This window comes from Carya illinoinensis, chromosome 7, assembly GCF_018687715.1.
Source record: "Carya illinoinensis cultivar Pawnee chromosome 7, C.illinoinensisPawnee_v1, whole genome shotgun sequence".
Taxonomy (NCBI): Eukaryota; Viridiplantae; Streptophyta; class Magnoliopsida; order Fagales; family Juglandaceae; genus Carya; species Carya illinoinensis.
The window spans coordinates 11,125,087-11,140,951 of record NC_056758.1 but is presented as its reverse complement, the minus strand read 5'-3'; the positions used below and the strand labels follow the sequence as shown (position 1 = coordinate 11,140,951).

The following is a 15,865-nucleotide window of genomic DNA, read 5'->3' as shown; positions in this document are numbered from 1 at the left end:
AATTGCAACTAACAAAAGGTATTCAAATCAACCATATTATACTCAAATCATATAAAAAATTCAATGACTACATCCTAGCCCTAGAATGAGAAAACTAGCAAATCATAACTAATAAGATAATTAATTATTTCTTAAACATAAATTCAAATTCAACATCCTTAATAAAAATTATCAACTAAGATATTAGAGAAAGAACTTTGTAATTCTCAAAATCGTGAGTTTCATTCTTCCTAGATAACTTTTCTTGCTAAGCTCTCGACGAAGATACCAAGAAAACCTAAAAAAAGGTGAGGTCATTTTTTAAAAGTTTGAAAGTGGGGGATCCTTTTCTTTTAACACCCAAATGGGACTAATGCTAGTGTAGATTTTCAGCTAACTTTTGTTCACTTTGCATTACCGTGCGTTAGATGTAAAGTACAATTTATCTGGACCTTTGGCTCTCACGACTTTTTTGCCAAGCACATCCAATTTCCATTACAAATATCTGTTTCTCTATTCTAATTCTTCATTACTTTTAATTTTAAAATATTTTTGTTATCTACCATCTATATTTGCAGCTGAAAATCCAATCAATTCAACATCAATTCTCCTTTCAAATTTTAAAACAAATTTCTCCCACATCTGCTGCTGAAAATTCGGAATTTTTGGCTGACCAAATTTTAGCTGGATTTAGAGTAACAAAACGACGCAGTTTAGAGTTGGGCTCTTCACAAGAGTTTTAGATCTCATTCTTAGATTTCCAACGCACCTAGATTTACTTTATTCTAACTTTTAGAACTCCAGATACAGGCTGAAAACATAAATATGGTTTGAGCTACAGTAAACTTCTAAACAGATTCGGACTTCTTCCTTTCTGCTAAGTTTTGAACTTCAAAATAGTAGAATTGAGTTTTGGGTTCTCCATAAAAGTTTTAGGCTACCTATTAGCTTTCCAACAAATCAAACAATACCTGAAACCAAGATATTTAGCTCTAGTTAGAACCCAAAAACCAAACAATATTCTGGTTTGATTAGACCAGACCAATTAAGACCAATTAGGATTTTCTCCCTGGGCCTAGCCTGATTTCTGCCTCTTCATATCATCGCGATTTCAACCTAATTCAATACTTAAACATCTATAAAATATCAAAAAATTTTAATAATTAAATAAATGTAAAAGATACCTAAAATTTTAGACAAACGAGCTAAGAAACATACAAAACACTGAATCAAAACAATTAGAATTAAGAAAATGTATGAAATAAATTCCCGCATCAACATGCCAGAGTCAGATTGTGCATTTGGACTTAGACAGATTCAAAATTGAAATTCAACTTGTGTGGTTGGTTAAAACCATCAAATGGTTGTAGGATAAATAAGTTGTTGTTGAAAAGCCAAGGTCTCCCTTACATCAATATCTATTTGTCCGCATGAGTAGCAAACCTGATGATGAACACATTTGGCCTAAGCTCTAGGAAAGAAACCGATTTGCTGACCTTCCATACTTTCACCATTGTAGAGCATATAATGTCTTTTCCGGTAGGTCGTTCCAAGCACGCATTTCCCACCAAATTTCTATTACCCTTTCTTTGCACTTCTTTCAGTATTCCATCGTCTAACTCTATAGACGAATGCTCATCTCCCATTAATCCAAGCTGGTCCTACATTTCCTCTAGATCCTCCATCCCCTCCCACGTGATCAACTGTTCTATGAAGTGACTCCCATTAATCCAAGCTGGTCCTACATTTCCTCTAGATCCTCCATCCCCTCCCACGTGATCAACTGTTCTATGAAGTGACTAAATTCACTCTCATTCTAAGAGACTAAGTCGTGACATCTACTCCGCTACCCTCTCAAGCGAGATGACATTTTTGCAAGATATTTGTGTGAGAAACATTTTTTACGCTGCCCTTGGACTCATGTAATATCTTGTTACCACCCTTTCATTTAAAAAACATATATAAATCTTTTACTTTTCTAACTGTCCAAAAGGAATGTTTAAAATAAAGATAGAGATTTTTTAGATTTCACGAGCAATATTAAAGCTTAAAATAGAAGAGAGATAATAAAATGAATCTAAAAATATTCATTTAACAATTAATATCATTAAAAAATTGACTTGACCGCTCTAATCCAAAAACTCAATAAAAATATTGAAGAAAAGATAGAATATACACGGAAATTTGTAAAAGTTCTTGACCCTATGCATACTCCCTTTTTTTATAATTTTTTTATTTATAAATATAGAAAATGTTGTTTTCTTCTCTAGGATTTTATTTTTTTTTAGAAATGAGATAAAATGAATTGAAATTAAAATTAAAAATTGAAATAAAATATTGTTAGAATATATTTTTTAATATTATTTTTGTTTTAAAATTTAAAAAAGGTTGAATTATTATTTTATTTTATGTGAGAATTTAAAAATTTTATAATAATTAAATAAAATGAGATGAGAAGAATGGAAAAAAGTTGTGAAAACAAACGAGCCTAGATTTGTCTCCTAGATATGACCATTAGTATATTTTATTTTATTTTTTAATTTTTTTAAATGTTAAAAAAATTATTATAATAAATCTGCCTTTTTAAATTTTTAGAAAAATGACATTTTTCTTTCTGGACAGTGCTACTCCTTCTTCTGGAAGCTTCTGCTAGTATAATTTTAAATGTTTTATTTTTTTACATTTATTTTTTAATACATTTAAATATTTTTTTATAAAAAAATTTATAATATTATTAAAAAAATAATTTTTTAATCATAAAAAAAAAAATAATATAAAAAACAAACAAACAAATATTCCCCGCGGTAGTCCCCCGCGGAAAGCATAGCATTGTTCTTTTCTTTTTAACCTTCAGGCCCTCTCGCTACTATAAATACACGGGAATTTTTCTTTTGCTCCAAGTTTGTAAGTTATTGGTCCTCTACAGAGAATACCCGGAAAGAATATGGTTGCTCGGAAATTCCAAGTCCGCCACAACGACTACGACTTCGTCGTCGACTACGACACCGACGACGGCTTCGAGGTCTCTCTCTCTCTCTCTCTCTCTCTCTCGCTCGCTCGCTCTCTGTTTGACCTGTGATTCTTACAGGTTTTCAAATTCCAGCTATTCTCTCTCACCTCAGTTCCCCCCGACGAGCAAAAGGTTCTTTTTGTCATCTCTTAATAAGAATGGTTGGATTGAGAATTTCTGTCTCTTTTGTGTTTTTTATGATGCATTTTCTTTGCAGATAATTTGCGCCCATGACGACCGTGTCGTAGCGGAAGACTCCGATCTCATTTCCATTTCGGAGAAACTTCGTTTGGTGTCGATTAACGATGAAGTCCAAGAACAGAGGCTTAGCAAATCAATCAGTAACAGTGCGCGAAACGACGCCGAATTGTTAGTGTCCGATGAGGAATTGGCTAGGATGTTGCAGGCTCGTCCTCTAATTTGGTTGACTTTAAGCTTCTATTTTCGGTTAATGGAACTTCGGTTAATGTGCTTGAAAATGCTTGTCTTTTTTCGTGATTCTAGGCGGAGGAGGAGGCGCTCTTGCTTCAACAGTATGTTGCGGCGGAGGATAACGGAGAGTTCGAGCAGAGAATACGGCCTTATATTGCTCAAGTTAGCAAGGTAATTGCATTTTCAGTGGTTTCTCACTTTGGGTATGGTATACTTCAGTTCTCATTATCTGCTTATTTGGTTGCCATGAAAACATATGCATGAGGAAAACAAAAACAGAATTAGAAGTCTTTAAATATTTATTTTTTGATAAGAAAGAAATTTATTCATCGAAGTATACAAAAGAATTTTATGAAATAGGCGAAGCCCATGCATATAGGAAGTATACAAAAAGAAAACACCTAATTGCATTCTATAAAGAAGAAAACGAAAATAGAAAATCATGAGCTAGAGCTCCATTAAGCACTATAGCCGAAAACCATTGAAATAAAGAGAACACAAAGAATTTCCAAATTTCCTCCATAGTGCACTCATTATTGAAGCATCGCTTGTTCCTTTACAACCAAATACACCACATAAGATACAAAGGAACCATCTTGCCCACAGCAGCCTCTTGAAGAGAACTTTGAAGCCCAATCCAACACGCAAGTAGATCCACTACTTTCATAGGCATCACCCAAACCAGCGCAACTCTACTGAAAATACCATCCCACAATGCCTTTGCCACCTCGCAGTGCAGAAGTAAATGATCCACAGATTCCCCATATTTCTTACACATGAAACATCACTCCATAACAACAAAACCACGCTTTCTCAAGTTATCAATCATCAAAATGTTCCCGAGTGATGCTGTCCATATGAAAAAAGCGACTTTGGATGGTATATGAGACCTCCAAATACGCTTACAAGGAAAAGGAGAACAATGCTGAACAGTCAACACCTTATAGTAAGACCGTACCGAAAACTTTTTACTAACCGCATGCTTCCATAACAGTCTATCCCTCTCATTACCCCCAATCAGCTGAAAAAATCAGAAACATTCATCAAGTTCCCAATCTTGTACAGCTCTAGTTAAACAAACATCCCACTGCAAGGTACCATTAGAACGGGCTAACAAATCAGAAACAGTAGTGTTCCAATTGGCTGCCATACGAAAAATAACCGGAAACATACTAGAATGAGCCCGATCTCCACAACAAAAATAAAGCCAAAAACGGATCCTTGAACCCTCACCAACAGCAAAATTAATATGTTTAGCAAAATTCTCCCATCCCTTTCTAATCCAAAGACTCACACCATAAGCCCCCCTTGCCACCTTAGAACACCAATCCCCCCAATCACTCCAATATTTCCAATCTATAACCTCCCTTTACAATGACTCCACCACCAATTGATACCTCCACAATCATTTCCCCAACAAAGCCTTATTGAAACTACTCAAATTATTAACCCCCAAGCCTCCATTTGAAATAGGAGAACAAACTCTATTCCAACTAACAAGGTGGATTTTAGTCTACTCTCCCATTCCACCCCACAAAAAAGTACGAAATAATTCTCAATCCGGTTTGCCACCCTTGTAGGAAATGGAAATAAGGATAGGTAATAAGTTGGGAGATTGGAAAGAGTACTTTTAATAAGAGTAATTCTACCTACTTTCGATAAGTATAATTGCTTCCAATCCGCTAGTCTTTTCTCAATTTTCTCAACTACCTCATCCCATATAGACTTAGGGGATGCTTGGGGAATGAGATAAGATGAGAAATCTCTGAATAATAGTGAAATGGTTTCAGTTATGATGTTTTTTGGGTTTTTGAGAAATGAGAGAGAAAAAGTTGAATATAAATATTATAAAGTTAAAATATTGTAAGAATATAATTTTTGTTTTGAGATTTGAAAAAGTTGAATTATTTTTTATATTTTGTTTGAAAGTTTGAGAAAATTGTAATGTTTAGGTAATGATTAGATGAAAAAGTTGAATTATTTTTTATATTTTGTTTGAAAGTTTGAGAAAATTGTAATGTTTAGGTAATGATTAGATGAAAAAGTTGAAAATAAAAAGTGTTTATGTTTGAGAAATGTTTGGGAAGGAAATGAGAAGAGATGAGATGTGAGACCATCCCATTTGCCAAACAATCCCTTAGCCTTAAAAGTCGCCCCCAACGGAAGGCCATGATATTTCGTAAGTAAAGAAGCAACTTTACAACCCAAAAGAGCCGCCAAAAGGTTAATATTCCGCACTTACCCAAATTCACCTTAAGGCCTGATATGGCTTCAAAACATAATAATACAGTCCTTAAGGCTTGAATCTGCCCACAATCAGTATCACAAAAAATATGAGTATCATCTGCAAAAAGAAGATGAGAAAGTGTGGTAAAACCATCATTAGCATTTCCCACCGAAAAACTAGAGAGAAATCCCCCCTACAGCAGTCTCCACCATACGACTCAAAGCCTCCATGATAATGACAACAAGCAAAGGAGATAATGGGTTTTATTGTCTCAAACCTCGAGAGCTATAGAAAAAACCACAAGAATTTTCATTAACTAACTCTGAAAACCAAGCAGTAGAGACACAATGTCTAATCCATGCACACCACCTCTCCACATATCCACATCTCCCAAGCATATAGGAAAGGAAGTCCCAATTCACATGATCATACGCCTTTTCTATGTCTAGCTTACAAATAACACCAGGGGCACCTTCCCTCAATCGACTATCAAGACATTCATTAGCAATCAGCATAGAATCAAGTATTTGCCTACCTTGAACAAAAGCATTTTGGGGTTTAGAAATAATTTTCTCCATCACCGTACTCATATAGTTAGAAAGCATCCTTGAAATTATCTTATAAACCCCACTCACAAGGTTAATAGGGTGAAAATCCTTCAACTCAGAGGCCCCAACTATCTTAGGAATAAGAGCAATAAATGTGGCATTAAGAGACTTCTCAAACTTATGATAAAAATAAAATTCCGGAAAAACCACATCACACAATATCCCAACAAGCTTGGAAAAAGGTCATAGAAATTTTCCTCCTCTAATGATAGTACAACCTTGGTTTCTATTAATAAGTGCTTTAAATAGCCCATCTTAAACCAGAAATATTGCAGACCCAGTAAAAGCAGAAGAGATGATGATTCCAGTGTAGATCACCAGTCACCCATTGTAGAACTGTATGGAGAGAAAATCAAAAAATTCATGGGAATCCTTGTCATTTTTCTTCCATGCTATTGACATGGCATGATTTTATTTGTAAGGAAAATTTAAAGAATCTTGCAAATCAAATTTTTCCAGCTTGCGAGTAGGAATTTATTTATTTTTTAAAATTTCCAGTTGATTTTACTTGATAGCTTAAACGATATACTATTCCTTAAGAAAAACCAATTTATTTATTTTATTGTGTATTTATGCTGTTGGTGGGGTAGTATGAGGACCCAGTGAGCCAGGAAGCTGCTCGGAAGACAGTTCCTGTAGACGAGCTTGAGGAAAAGGCATTGGTTTCTCTGGCCAAGGTAAGAACAGCTACCCTTTTATATTTTAATATTAAAATTGCCAAGCCTCTTTTTAGACACATTGGGTTGCCAGACAATACTTGAGCGTATGTTAGACAATACTTAAGTGAGATCACGAGTTGAAGTCAATGACATCACCCACCAAGCGCAGTGTGCTCTGCTTATGAATCCAAAACATGATTCTATTACTCTGATGCGCTTGTGTTTATATGAATAATAAGATGTAGACCACCTTAAATCTTTGCCGATTTGATGCTTTAAAGTATGTAAATGTCAAATTGTTGGGGAAAGTGGTACAAAGGTTTCCTTCGGAGGTGTACTTAACAAAGTACAATATACTAATTCTTTCTATCATTATTCCACTCCCTTTGGTTAGAAATTTCTGTAGATCCTTTGAAAGCTTTGCTTTCTCCTTTTTTTTTTTTTTTAATTTTAATTTTATTTCCCCTTTTTTGCTTTGATTTTCTTGGATAATTCTTATTTGCAATCTTGCTGCGGTTACATTATTTTTGGTAGAGAATAATATAGCATTTTGTTGTGAAGACTATATTGGTCAATAGCTATATGTAAATGGTTGCACGTTGTCAAAAGGCTCTTGTATTGATAAGTTTGATAAACTTGTTTTTAGGAGGGGAACTTTAAACCATCAAAAATCGAACAAGATCATGCCTTCCTGCTGCAGTTGCTTTCCTGGTTCAAACAATCCTTCAGGTGTTTTTCATCTCTTTTCTTCTTATGCCATTGGACTTCCACCCAAATATATTGAACACTGCAATCATTTTTCATGGTGCAGATAAGGAAAAACACTAAAATAGAAAAAAACAAAAAACAAAAGAGAAAAGAAGAAAACTGCAAAATTTTCATCAATAGCGAATCGTACTTTTTATATCTTCCCGATGTGGTAGTTTTGTTATTTCATTGTTTTGTGGAACTATCTACAACATCTATCAATAACATATAATTTTCGAAGCAGAAGTTCTGTTCCTGTCAAGCCCCGTCATCCCTTGTGTTAAATGACCATAGTTTGATGATTTAAGTTTAAAATAATTAGAAAGTTCAATCAATAAAATATTATGCACTTAATTTCCTCCATAACTCTTTGTCTTCTTTTTTCTGTATTTAATGTATTACAGTTAGTAATAGAGAAGAAGGCTGCATTCAAACTACTCTACAATCAAATTATAAAAATAAAATAACACATATTTGTGAAGCAGGAGCTTTGCTCTTGTCCAGCCACGTGATCCACTCTTCTGTCAAATGAGCTTAAGTTTGGTAATTTAAGCTTAAAATAATTTAAAAGGTTATGTCAATAAAAATTTTGCAATTTGAAATTTTAAAGGTCTGAGTCACTTACATTTCTTTCCTCTATAACCCTTTGTTTTATTTCCTCTATATTTAATTTATTACAGTTAGTAATCAAAGAAGGTTGTGTTCAGACTACTCCATGATCAGATTATAAGAAGAATATATATAAACAAAAAACAAAAAATATTAGTCCCACGTGTTATGTGGGTGCACAAGTAGTATCTTATGATATTTCAACATCACACTAGTAGTCTAGGTGGGCTAATTGTTTTCAGAACTCTATCAGACACAATTGACCTTCATTTTATTTTTAATTTTGTTCTCTTTCACTGTGGATGGCTGAGAGGCTAAACCTTGTGTGTTTAACATGTGTTCTGTAATTGTAGGTGGGTAAATGCGCCTCCTTGTGATGGTTGCGGCAATGAAACAATGAATAATGGCATGGGCTCTCCACTTTCTTCAGAAATTCAATTTGGAGCATCTCGAGTTGAGCTCTTTCGGTATTACAAAAGAATCTGCTTATTCGTAATATCTACTTCTAAGCAGTCTAATGAGATCACACGTTACACTTGATTTATGTTTCCTTACTCTCCAACCAGATACCAACAATTAATGGATTTCCTCTCTTGGGAATAATTTCATGTTAAAGCATTGGATTTCTTCATCTCATATTTTGATGTTCTTTTTAGTGGTATCTATATGCTAATGTCACTACGGTTACCATCTTGTCCGTACATATTGAGATGAATCAAGCTGAATAGTACATTAACCATTCTTGTGTGTCAATAATGAGTGAACCTATTGGCCAAGTCTCCCCCTCTTCTTTTCTTTTTCTTCTATAAGAAGAGCTGAACCAGTAGAAAGATTTTCATTTGGAGAGATTTTTCAGATTTTTGCTACTTGTCTCGCTGATTGTTTGTGACTAATATTTTCCTTTGCATCTCATGTTACAATTGATTTGCTGTTCCTTTTCCATCAAAATTGTACTTGTGGCAAGCATTTCATTGATTGTTTAATTCCTCTTCCCTGCTTATACAATCTTTCTAAGTTCAGTAGTTGGTAATTTGTCTATTAGAAATGGATTTCTGCCTTTTGTCTTTACTTATGTTTTCTTCCTTTCCTACCAATTGACTTGATTGTCTACTCCATTATGTGCCACTTTTTACCCAGCTGCAAGTTTTGCTCAAGAATCACTCGTTTCCCTCGCTACAATGATCCATTGAAGGTGCTTTTTAATCTGTTGACCTGGGTAGATGCTATGCTGTATTCGTATTTTTTTATTCTCTCCCTTTCCTATATGCAGCTTGTGGAAACAAGAAGGGGCCGCTGTGGGGAGTGGGCCAATTGCTTTACACTTTATTGTCGAGCTTTTGGCTATGAGTCTCGCCTGGTTAGTCATTTTGTCAACATTTATAACACAATTTTCGAAGCAGGTTCCTTATTTTGTTAAGCACTCTCCTCCAATTTTTATGTTTAATTTCCGTAAATTTGGCAACTTAAATTTCAGCTTATTTGAAGGTCATGTTAATAAATACTATGCAATTTTAAGACCTGACATTTCCACTTCATTTATATATAAATTTTTATGTTTTATCAAATCTGTTACAACCAGTAATTGAAAAAGGTCACATTCAGTTTACTCCACAATCAACTTGGCATCACGTGCGCACAACTAATGTTAATCAAGTACCTAACAACTTATTAGAATGCAACTTTGCTATAAAAATTATGTATCCTCTTTGTGGGGAAGCAGCGAGCAAATTGGTGTCAGAGCCAAGGTTTTGTGGAATAGTGAGTTATTTCCAGAGATTAAATCATTTAATATATGATAATAGCACTCTTAATTGAGTGGGTCGGAAAATCAAAAGGTTCTCCACCCATAATAGTTACGGCCCAAGGACACTTAAGAATCTCCGAAATACATTGTACAAGAAATGACAAGGATACAAACTATCTCACATCCAACACTTATCTAATCTCTAAAACGAGTACAGGATTATGATATTAATCCTTCACGACTATCAACTTGAAAGAATGCTTCACGGACTTGTAATTGTATTTTGTATTGAAGAATTATATTCTAGGGATACTATTAGTTTCTAATGCAATATCATTTCATTTTCCAGATCTTGGATTTTACCGATCATGTCTGGACAGAGTGCTTCTCACAATTTCTAGGAAGGTAGATTTTATTACAATTCGATGCTATTTATTCTCTTCTAGTGAATGGATTCTTACACATGATTATTCAGGTGGATGCATCTTGATCCTTGTGAAGGAGTGTATGACAAACCATTGTTATATGAAAACGGGTAGTTTTAAATTTTCCTAACTCACGTTACTTCTTTTATCTCGTGTTGTGACACGGGATGGGTTGTTATGTCCTCCTTTATTCATATTAACCAAAACAGATGCCTTCTTGTAGGTGGAACAAGAAATTAAATTATGCAATAGCCATTGCAAAAGATGGAGTTTATGATGTTACTAAACGCTACACAAGGAAGTGGCATGAGGTAATCATAAGAGTAGTAGTGGCATTTCTCATCATCTAGATTTTCATGAACGCAACTTTTTATATTTATAAAAAGAAAAACACCATCACCACTTTCACATATCACACTATTAGGTTGAGTTGATGAGGAAAAATTGTCTAAATTTACAGGTTCTCACGCGACGAAATATTACTTCAGAACCTGCTTTGTCAGCTGTCCTTACAACTTTAACACAAGAATGTAGAAGAGGTTTTTCTTCTCAGGTGCTTTCTGAACTTGATGGCCGTGACAAGAAGGAAAGGGAAGCGCTTGAGAGCGATATCTATTCTACCGATGATGCCTCAATCTCGTTACCTGGGAGGCAAAGTGGAGACGAAGAATGGCGCAAGTTAAGACTAGAATTTGGCTCCGATTCTCTAAGTTGTTCTTCTTGCCCAGTTCGTAAATGCATAGATGAACATGTGACGAGAATTTACAATGCATTTCATCCTGTCCTATCTCATTTTGTTAAGGAAGAACATTCCAAGTTTAAAGTTATTGAACTGCTTGAAAATTTGAAAGGAATTTTCATGGATGTCAAGAATTCCCCCTTCAAAAAGAGGAAGGCCTCTGTAGATTCAATGTTATATGGTACACAAGCTTTTGCTGAGTTACTCAGTTCTCTTTCACTGGAGACTAAGGTGAACCCTGATGGGAGGGTTGACATTTGTCTGGCTGGTGACCCTGTTAAAACTTCATTAGCATTGCCTGTTGTATTGGATGCTTTGGATGACATGGTCCATAGTATTGAAAAGTGTGACAGCTTTGGTGAAGACTCTCTTTCATTTCCATTTCTGAAACTAAACAGAATGCATTCCGGTTCAGTCCTTGCAAGTGGTGAGGAACTTCCTTTAGGAATAGTGAGTTCTTCTTTCCCTTCTCTTGTATTTTTCATCTGTTTACTGATTTGAGAATATATAGAGTGTGCACCTCAAATGCATCTCCATGTGACTATCATTTATAAATTTCAGGCCACATCAGCATTTGATGGAACTCGCACTTTCAAATGGGAAGAACCTAATGGTGCAAAAGGTATTAAATTCCAATTAAAGATTGAACCCCCATGTTGCCTTATTACTATAATAAACAGAAACAAAGCAACAATAGGGAGTAAATGATTATGTAAGGAGTTTCTTTTATGATTTTTAGGAGGAATGCTTAATGCCTCCTTCTGACCACCTCGGTCATTTTTATCCTGCCTCGAATCAAGTTTCTGTATTTAGCTAGTCCAAGTCGGCATTATAGACACCTTATCAATACAGTAATGTCGAGATGACGAGAAGTTGGTGGCTTTGGCTTATTATTGTTTTATAAATAAATTAATGATCTGTTGTAGTTGCGAAAAATGTTCTGTGTGCCAGTCAATAGAGGCTTGTGGAATCTACAATTTATTCCAAGTTAGGGTTAAGGACTACTTAATATATAATGCTATGCGAAAAAATTGAAGAGAAGAAGAAAGTTGTGTTTAAAACATATTTCTAGTGCTGTCCATTGGACTCTATTCCTTGAGATGTATCCTTGTACTCTAAACATATACTGTAATCATGATGCAACTCAGTGGAGTTATGTTGAGACATGGGCCTTCGGTAAAAATTTCACGGGCATTTGCTGGTATTTGTTTTTCTTAACGACTGTTAGGTTTGATTGATGATTGTCTGATATCAATTTAGATTGAATGCATACCATGGCTGCTGGCTAACTAAGGATTAGATGAAGATTTATCTTTTCTCGTTTCTTTTGGTTGTGCTTTCCTTTCTTTTTGGGGGAGATGATCTCATCTCTGTTACTTATTCTTTCCTTTTCCCAAAGGAATCAGTTCTTTTGCTTTTTAGTCTAAAACAGAACTCTATAGTTATGAATTAATTCTTCGTTAAAGAGAATATTCATAGAGCATTGTTATCGTTATGTTGTTTTGATAATGAATCCCAAATCCTTACTGGCTGGGGTTAAGGTCATAATGAAAGGACACCCATCCTTGACTCATTGGAGCATATTATTCTTCTAAAGGCATGCAAGAGGAACTTTTTTCTATCCACGAGAGAAAAGGATTGAGCACATAATTACATTTATCTAATTAACTGATGTATGAACGAATTATTTGATCTTATAGGTGGTTGGATTATATATAAAGTAACAGACAACAAGATGCACGAACTTGTGGCATATGAGCTTATGTCTGCCAACGACGCACCTGAAAGGGATCCAAAGGACTGGTATGTTTTCACAAAATCTGACCACAGATTGATACATCTTTCACGTAATTGCTGGCTTGCTTATGTCGCAGTAACATCAGTCAGGTGTTTGTGCCCTAGCTTTCATGACAGGCTAGTCGCTTACTTCCATTTGTGTGCTCAAATATTCTTAAGCCACTAATTACACCATCTTAGACAGAAGGGTCCTCTTTGAAGTTATTTTTTCCTGCCAGAGTATTTAGATATATGAATCCCCCTTGGCACATTATGGGACCACTATTAGTTCCTCGAGAATTTTTCAGTGGAAGGGATCTGCTAAGGAAATCATGGGGTCCCTCCTGCCACTGGATGGTTACTTCTTACGGTGCAATGTTTAGTTGTAAAGCCTTATTTTTTGGAAGAGGCTATATATTACAATTTTATCCCATTTCTATCTTTTATATTGATGTAACATTGCCCATAACCATTGAACTAAGATCTTGTTTGTTTAAGAAAAAAATTCAAGGGTGAATGAATGAATCTGCATCAGCATAGAATGAAAGTGGGATAGAAGTCTAGTATATGACGTAACCCTTTTTATTTTGATTTTCTTCATTTGTATTCAAAATGAGTATAATAGAGAGATAATTGAAATGTGATTAGAAAGAAAAAAAGCTTCCTTTCAAAGAAGGTGGGTTATTCAATTTCTACATCATAGATGTCATGTTTATTTTGCAGTGCCCATCTTTTACTAGTTGCATATAAAATTCCTTGAAGTCTACAACCCTGGTGTACATGCCAGATCATATCAAGCATTTTGGTTCTTTTCTTTCATTTAGGGTTGTTGAGGGAAGCAATGATGGTGGATCCAGCTGGCACCTTTTGGATAAACAGACTTCCCAGACATTTGAAAGGCGTTTCCAGCGTAGATCGTTTAAAATTACATCTTCTGGGCTCCTCTTCAGCGTCTTCAGGTAAATCATTTATCAGAATCTGTTAAAAAAAACTTTCCTCTTCTGGCCCGTCCTTGAATTATTGTTAAATTTCATATAGGTTTAGGTTTTTGGCTGTCCGAGACGTTCAATCAACCTCACGGCTCCAAGTTGGTAGCATTGACCTATATGAAAGAAGCGGTCAAGGTATTTAGACTGGGATTTTCCCAGCTTCCTAATTGATTTGATGCACTGCTTTTATAATTTTTCATTGGGAAAAACTAAGTGAAGTGAACGATAAATGACATGCTTGCCAGCTATTATCGTGTAACTTACCTGTCTGTGTCCACTACTTACAAACAAATGATTGCAAGGTCTTAAGAGAGAACCATCTCCATGACCTTCGTGTGTATCTTCGATGAATAAATAATTTATAATCTTCTTTCTTTCCTTGGCCATCACAGAAATTTGAAAACAGCTTGATTATGGATACTGTTGAAAATAAATGGAGAAAAACAATTTTATTTAGCCGGATTTATTGCCTTCTGCTGCTGACAACGGACGTATTTGCTATTTGTTCAATGCTGATTTTAATCCATCTAGCTAGGTTTTTTTAATCCCACTTATACCTGAGATTTGGTTAGAGAATCCAAGAGGAAAGAAATTTATTTATTTAAAAATAAAAATAAAAAATTTTGCAGCCACAAAATTTAGAAAGATTATTGAATTTTAAAGGAAGATAAAGAGTCTACTCTACATATAATTCATAATTAAAAAAAAATTATATGAAATCATTTTTACGAACTTTTTGGACATTCTACCAAAGTTATTGATTGCATCATTTTTTTTAATATAAAATAACTATTTTGGCCAATCATATCAGTGGAGTGTACAAAATGTATGCAAAAATGATTATATATAATATAACTCATTCTTAATATGCTAAAAGATGGGAATGGTCTTGCAAAACTCAACAAAACCAGTATGCAGAACTCCACTCCGAAATTTTGCAAAGCATTTTCTTGGACATAACCCCTAGATCATTTTAAAAATGGACAACCAATGTCCTTTACTAGTTCGTTCATTTGATTTTTTGACGAATAAATAGAGCTTCATCGGTATCCTTGTTACATTCACAAATAGGGTCATAAATAAATAGGGTCCTAAAAGATATTGATGGTCATATTAATCATATTTATAGAGAATGGAAGAGAGAACGGAACATGGTTGCAGATTTCTTTGCAAAGGAAGGTGCTCGGAATTCTTGTCTTAATCTTGGTGCTGTCAGTTTTCTTCCTACTGGACTAAGAGGCCTGTTGCGTATTGCTAAATGGTCTCTGCTTTCTTTACAGTTTCGGTAACTTATAATTTTCTTTGTGGCTTGCTGTTTTATTTTTATTTTTTATTTTTAATTTTTACAAAGTATGATTGGTTATTGGTTAGTGTCTTTTATTTCTTGTTTGTGGATTTGTTTATACTTTTTATAGTTTGTCTTTTAGCATTGTAACTATGGTATTCCTCTGCCACAATCGAGGACTCATCAATAAAGGTTCGGAGGTTCCGTCCTCCTCCTCTAAAGAAACAAAATAAAGAAAAAAAAAAAAACGAAAAGACTTATTTGATAAATCGCTTGAAATTGGCTTAGTGAAACTTGAATTGGGCTAGATTTAATTATTAAATGAGTCAATTGTGAATATAAAATTATGATTGATTATTGAACAATATATTTTGTATAAATTCGAATAACTTTGTATTATTATTTTTTATGGTATTATCTCTATATTTATAATGTGAATTTTTTAAATATTTAAAGAAGGAAATGATGTTCCTAATACTAAACATAACACTTGAATCCTTATGAATATAATCATTAATGTATCTATATATAAACTTTATAAAGATATTAGCTAAAAGTCAAAAGTTGTTTGTTAAAATTTTTGGATAATATTAAAATTTTTGGATAATATTATAAAATACAATATAGATACGTTAT

General features: G+C 34.3%; 1 protein-coding gene across 2 annotated transcripts; it reads left to right on the top strand.

Moving 5' to 3' along the window:
* The first annotated feature begins 2,838 nt into the window (after positions 1-2,838).
* LOC122316537 (peptide-N(4)-(N-acetyl-beta-glucosaminyl)asparagine amidase) lies at positions 2,839-15,354 on the top strand. Of its 2 annotated transcripts, none has more exons than XM_043133137.1 (18): positions 2,839-3,001; positions 3,068-3,121; positions 3,207-3,395; positions 3,494-3,592; positions 6,847-6,933; positions 7,562-7,644; positions 8,625-8,738; positions 9,409-9,463; positions 9,542-9,628; positions 10,365-10,420; positions 10,491-10,550; positions 10,664-10,751; positions 10,901-11,629; positions 11,741-11,801; positions 12,880-12,982; positions 13,780-13,914; positions 13,994-14,079; positions 15,074-15,354. In XM_043133137.1, exons 1-18 carry the CDS (start codon positions 2,924-2,926, stop codon positions 15,178-15,180), a joined length of 2,271 nt encoding a protein of 756 aa, XP_042989071.1. In that variant the 5' UTR covers positions 2,839-2,923; the 3' UTR covers positions 15,181-15,354. The 2 variants fall into 2 exon arrangements, with proteins under 2 accessions (XP_042989071.1, XP_042989072.1); XM_043133138.1 differs by having other exon boundaries at positions 2,877-3,001; positions 3,083-3,121.
* The last annotated feature ends 511 nt before the right edge of the window (positions 15,355-15,865 follow it).